The 6,284-nt window shown below is 30.8% G+C and overlaps 1 protein-coding gene across 1 annotated transcript; it reads left to right on the forward strand.

Annotated features, from left to right (window-relative positions):
- Positions 1 to 2,858: 2,858 nt before the first annotated feature.
- LOC131625378 (uncharacterized) lies at positions 2,859 to 4,944 on the forward strand. The gene is made up of 3 exons (XM_058896240.1): positions 2,859 to 3,010; positions 3,102 to 3,523; positions 4,239 to 4,944. Exons 1-3 carry the CDS (start codon positions 2,866 to 2,868, stop codon positions 4,863 to 4,865), a joined length of 1,194 nt encoding a protein of 397 aa, XP_058752223.1. The 5' UTR covers positions 2,859 to 2,865; the 3' UTR covers positions 4,866 to 4,944.
- Positions 4,945 to 6,284: the final 1,340 nt, after the last annotated feature.

Consider the following 6,284-nt stretch of genomic DNA (forward strand, 5'->3'; position numbering starts at 1 on the left):
GATAGCCTTATGTCACAATTTCGCCGCACATCGTACTTAATCCTTGCGGCAAATCGTATAAGGGAAAGGAGGGCTCGTGAAAGTTATTTAGAGGCAGTATCAGGAGTACACGTCCAAGCAGAGGCAGCTCCCAACACTTCTAACTCAGTAATTTTGGAAGAAACAAGTATTGTTCTCTCTCACAAAATGTTTGGTACTTATATATAATGTCAGTTATTACTGAACACTCAATTTAATAATTTTGTTCTAATGTTAAAAATTAGGTTTTTATCAAAATGACACACACAAATTCAGAAAGAGAAATTCTATAAATAGAATTAAGGAATATTTTCAATTATTGTCAACTACATATTCAACAATAAATTTTCTTTTACTTTACTTTTAAAATGATACTAAAATGACATATATTAGAAACCAATTTTACATTAAATTTTTAAATTTTGAGATCTTGTTTAGGTATCGGCCCTTATATTTTTAACCTCAAATTCAAAAGTATTAATTTCTATAGCTGCGTAGAGATCAAAGTTATGAGCGCGATTGCTATGGCCATTGTTGGTCTCGCAAAAATCTCAGCCCTAGTGTAATATTGATATGAAATATTGCATAACTAATTGGAAATATGTATTTTCAATTTCTATCCACCACTTCTATATTATTTAGATCTTTTAATTGTTTGTATAATTTTGTTTTAGGTGATGATCTTGAGAAAGGGTTTTCCCACCTTTGTGTTTCCATTGGGAAGCTTGCATTAGAAAGGAATTGGCAAGCAGCAAAGGGCATGATAGAAAAAGAAAAAAAGTTGATAAATGCTCCCATAACAACTTCGAAGTTTAGACTACTGCATATTGCAGCAGCTGCAAATCAAATTGAATTTGTGAAGCAGCTATTAATAATGATGGATAGAGATGATTTAGAATTGAAAGATCACAATGGCCATACTGCTTTCTGTTTTGCTGCTGCAGCTGGAAACATAAAAATTGTTGACTTAATGCTGCGAAGAAACGACAAGTTACTAACAATAAGAGATGTAGATGGATATACTCCTATTCAGAATGCTGCTCTGCTAGGAAGATGCAAAATGACATGGCATCTATATGAATCCACCAGACCTTATTTTCAAGATGAAGATTGGAATTTATTATTCTTTACTTGTATAGACGCTGGCATTTATGGTAAGTTCTACTAACAATTGTAATTCATTATTTTTCTCCAAAATGGGCAAGTTCTTTTAAATTTGGATATTAGCTGCTATCAATAAATACCGCACTCAGAACATCAATAGTCATTCGTTTAAGATCAAACGATAAAAAATGCATATAGTAATTTTTTATTTATTAGTAAAAAACAAACTTGGTTTCAAATTATTTGATCTTGATAGGTTGACCGTCAATATTCTGATCACGTGAATGTAAAGAATAACTTATTGCAGGGAATATTGAGTTCAACATTTAATCTTTATTTGGGAGTTGAATTTTTGAAGGGTTTTATAATGGAAGACTAGGTCTATAAGTGTTGATATTTTTAAAAACTTTTAAAAAAATATGATTTTATATGATAATGTAGTTTTTTTTTTTATTTTAAATAAAGAGATATAGAAACAACCCTACAAAACCTTTTCCTCCAAAAACTACCTCCAAATCCAAAAACAGTAAACAAACAATTATCAATGCCTTAAACTCATCTTATGATTAGAGGTGTCAATTTAAGGGGTCAATTAATTTGGGCCCTAAGCCCCTATAAAAAGAGGGCCTAAAATAATTTTAAAATAGTAAGCCCTCAAATACATAGGGCCTAATATTAGAAGACCCCAAAATTTGAAAAAGGGCTATAAGGCCCCAAATAAAATAAAAAAACTTAATTTAAAAAAATAGAATAAAATCAAAAAAATAAATAACTTAAAATAAAAAATTTTAAAAATATGTTTAAAATTTTCAAAAAAAAAAAAACTTGTTAAATTAGTTTTTTTAAAAAAATTTAACAAAAAATAAATTAAAAATTCATTTAAAAAATTCCAGCCTTATCACATGCTTAAAGGTACTGCTGATGTGCAGGTTCCACCATACCCCTCTCCTGTTAGTATTCAATATTCTCTAATTTAATAACTTGGTAAGCAAGGTTGGCAGTAGGTGCTAAATGCTAACATTGTTGTGTTGTTTTAATTGATTTGGATTTGGATTTATGTTTCTTCAAAATTAGTTTTTCTTTGATATAAATAAAGATTACACAATTGTTTTGTTTTGTTTTGGATAAAGTTAGCTTGAGTATATTAATAATCAAATTTTATGTACAAAAATGCATGAGTATGATAGACTTCGTGCGTGTATGATCACAAGAGTGTTTATGGTCTAATTATGTGAGATTATGAATGAATCTCCAACTCTTGGGCTGGAATATTAATAATATTAATAGGTGGCTTCACGGTGCAGGGGAAGCTTTGCTGAACGGAAAGAGATAGAGTCTTGTGCTATTATGCTACAGGAAATGAAGTTTCTATTAGTTTTTGGATTAAAATAAGGCCCCTTCAATAGGGCAAAAAAAATGCATTATATAAAGGGCCTAAAATTTTAGGGCCCAATATAAATCTAAAAAATTTGAGGCTCAATATAATAGGGCTTTAATGGGATCAAATAATTAAGACTTTTAATTATAGGAGTTCTATTGATTTTGTCATTTCAACATTGATCAATTGAAAGAATGTGAATGACTCTTAAATCCTACTATTTAAAGACGGTGATGTCAACTGTCATCATAGTTTTGGCGTGATTTTTAAGCATTTGACTTAATATATTAGTCTTTAAATTATCAATTATGAAAACGTTGATCCTAATATTATTTTTTTCCGTAATTTAAGACTTAGCCTTAAAAATGGTAAAAGATAGGAATGCACTAGCTTTTGCACGCGATTCAGAAGAAAATACAGCTCTGCATGTCTTGTCTCAAAATCAAACATCCATGGATTCTTGTTGTCATGATCCAGAACATGATGATAGTTCCAGAATGATCAATCCTGGTAAATAGATACAATTCCATTTGATTTTATTAATATTTTTTTACAATTCTTTAATGAATTTTATGTCGATTAATAAAGTTTTTTGTTGCAGACGTGAGAAAAGCTGTGGTTTTCCAATTGGTTAAATTTCTCTGGACTACTATTCTTGATAAACACAAAAACTCGAAGGATGAGTTAAAAAAAATAAGAAATGAACCTTCTAAACTAATATTTGATGCTGCAAAAGTTGGAAATTTTGAGTTGTTATCAGAGCTTGTTAGTGGTTATCCTAATTTGATATGGGATGTGGATAGCGAAAATAGAACTATATTACACTTTGCTGTTTTGCATCGCCATTCCAGTTTCTTCCACCTTGTAAATAAAATAGGAAAAATAAAAGGTGCCATCGGGGAATATAAAGATAAACATGGAAACACTATATTGCACTTGGCTGCAAAATTAGCACCAAAAGGTCAACTTGACTGGGTTTCTGGAGAAGCTTTTCAAATGCGTCTCGAGTTGTTATGGTTTGAGGTACAATTCCTTTTTCTTGTTTCTTTTATTTTTCATAAAGTACTAGATGGTTGTGAACTTTAACTGTTTTATTTAATTATAAAAAAATAAACTCTAGCTTCCTAAAATATTTTGGTGGGATAATTAATTTGGCTTAATACCAATTTATTACTATAACACTTTATGACAATGATTAAATATTTTTTTTATAAATAGGTGGATGTTTTTAATTTGATATATATGTATTATATGTAATAACTTAATATTGCTCAATATGAAGTAAATTTGTACAATTAAGTCGATTTCACCTAAACTAAACAAATTAATGAAAAAATTTGAGTTTGATGTGAGAAGACAGTATTCACATTCATGTCCTATGTATAAATAAAAATTTATATTATAGGTGAAATCCAAGACATGTAGAAGCTCATTTTTCCAACTTTGAGAGTTGTATATAACTAACTACTATAACAAAGTAAGATTAGCCATTTAATACACAGGGATCATCAATTATACATGATATAGTACATCTAACTAAGATATACATAGTTTAGATGGACAAGGGTTTGTGATTCTTAGGATAACTAAAAATGAAAGTACAAAATGTTAATGCTTAAGAATCTTTATTCTTTATAGCCAAATTTACTGTTTTATGTAAATTATATCCTATTCTACTACATAAATTAAACACAAACATATTTTTACATATCTAATTTACTACATTGTCATATGATAGAAAGTAAAACAGGTAATGATGCCAGCACAAATAAAGTTGAGAAATTCAGAAGACCTCACTGCACAAGAACTATTTTCAAAGGAGCATAATAATCTAAGGGAAAGTGGAGAGGAGTGGATGAAAAAAACTGCCGAGTCTTGTACGCTAATTTCAACTGTCATTGCTACTGGAGTTTTCACTGCTGCAACTAGTTTACCAGGAGGAACTAATGATGACACGGGAAAACCAAACTATTTATCTAACACATCATTTTTGGTGTTTGCATTATCAGATGCATTGGCACTCATCTCATCTTCAACGGCAATATTGATCTTCTTGTCTATTCTTGTCTCACGCTATAGAGAGTATGATTTTAATAAATCATTGCCTTTAAAGCTAATATTTGGATTGATCACATTATTCATCTCTATCGCAAGCATGATGGTAGCATTTAGCAGTGCCTTCTTCATTATATACTATCATGGTTTAAAGTGGGTTCCTAGTTCCATTGCAATACTTTCTTCCATCCCGATACTTTTGTACATATGTTTGCAGTTTTCACTATTTTTAGATATTATTTACCCAAGCTACTATTGGAGGAAGATATCTATGTCTGGTAAAAACATGCTTGATGTACTCAAGAAGTAAAGGATCATTATTGTAAGGAAAATGCTTACGGTAAAAGACAAGTTTGACAACAAAAAATGCAAGAATCTTATTTTTTGGATGGTGTCAATTGAAATTTGAAGCATCTAAATGATTTTCATTTTTTGTGTGGTGGTGAGTGTTTTCATTCTACATTTTGGCTTATGTAACCTTGGATTTGCATTCCTCTCTCCCCGTCTATAAATCATTAGTAACAAACATCATTACTCTCGTTGTAATATGTACTGAATTTATTTCTATAAATTGTTGATTTAAGTTATAATATTGAAATTGTTCCTTTTTTAGTCATATTTGTTTGATAATTCATATCATGATATTACCCTTAGTTCAGTAGATAATATCACTCTCTAATGTATTGAGAAATGATGTTAGTGACGAAAGATTACTCATAACTAGTTCAATGAAAAAGTATACCTATCTAAAAAGTAAAAAAAGTATAAATATTAATGATTTCCTGATTTTTAAATAAGACTTTAATATGGGGCACTTATATATTTTCGAATCCCTCCAAATTTTGAAAATAACTATTTTCCTTTATTGGAACCTGTTGCGGTTTGGGAAAAAGAAATGATGGGACACTGATGATAATCGTCTTGAATGAGGGCTTTGATCTGCTTTACAACTGCAAGGAGTGGACCTGCATGGTTAACACTCCAACGCTCATGCAACGTCAATATTAAAAAAGAGTTAAGTAAAATTAGAGACCAGAGATTGTGTACTTTCTAAGAGAATTTGAATTGTTTTATATGATGAGTTGAGTATAGTGGGCTTGAGACGGATTGGCCCTTGGCCCATTGGGTTTTTGGTCGGTCATTGAGGGAGAAGGGGTTAGTCTTGCATACCATTGGTGTATTCCTTTTCCACCTTCAGTATAAGTTGTTGTGTCTTTTGTATCTACATCTTCAGTAAAAGACGATGTTTTGATTCTTTCCTACCTTCAGTAAAAGTTGGTAGTCCACCTTCAGTAAAAGTCGATGCATCTTTTGTATCTACATCTTCAATAAAAGTAGATGTTTAGATCCTTTCCAACCTTCAGTAAAAGATGGTAGTCCACCTTCAGTAAAACTTTGTGCATCTTTTGTATCTACAGTAAAAAGTCGATGTTTAGATCCTTTCCTACCTTCAATAAAAGCTGGTAGTCCACCTTTAGTAAAAGTCGGTGCATCTTTTGTATCTACTGTAAAAGTCGATGTTTAGATCCTTTCCTGCCTTCAATAAAAGCTAGTAGTCCACCTTCAGTAAAATTCGGTGCATCTTTTGTATCTTCATCTTCATTTAAAGTTGATGTTTAGATCATTTCCTACCTTCAGTAAAAGTCGGTAGTCCACCGCCAGTAAAAGTTTGTGTATTATTCCATCTCTAGTGAAAGATGATGCTTTAACCTTTTTGGTGCAAAATATT

Source organism: Vicia villosa, unplaced genomic scaffold (assembly GCF_029867415.1).
Source record: "Vicia villosa cultivar HV-30 ecotype Madison, WI unplaced genomic scaffold, Vvil1.0 ctg.000211F_1_1_2_unsc, whole genome shotgun sequence".
Classification (NCBI taxonomy): Eukaryota; Viridiplantae; Streptophyta; class Magnoliopsida; order Fabales; family Fabaceae; genus Vicia; species Vicia villosa.

Coding starts and splice junctions, on each gene's coding strand:
- LOC131625378 (XM_058896240.1), top strand. CDS start 2,866: ATGGTAAAAGATAGGAATGCACTAGCTTTTGCACGCGATTCAGAAGAA. Junction 3,011..3,101: donor TTCCAGAATGATCAATCCTG/GTAAATAGATAC, acceptor TTTTTGTTGCAG/ACGTGAGAAAAGCTGTGGTT. Junction 3,524..4,238: donor TCGAGTTGTTATGGTTTGAG/GTACAATTCCTT, acceptor GTCATATGATAG/AAAGTAAAACAGGTAATGAT.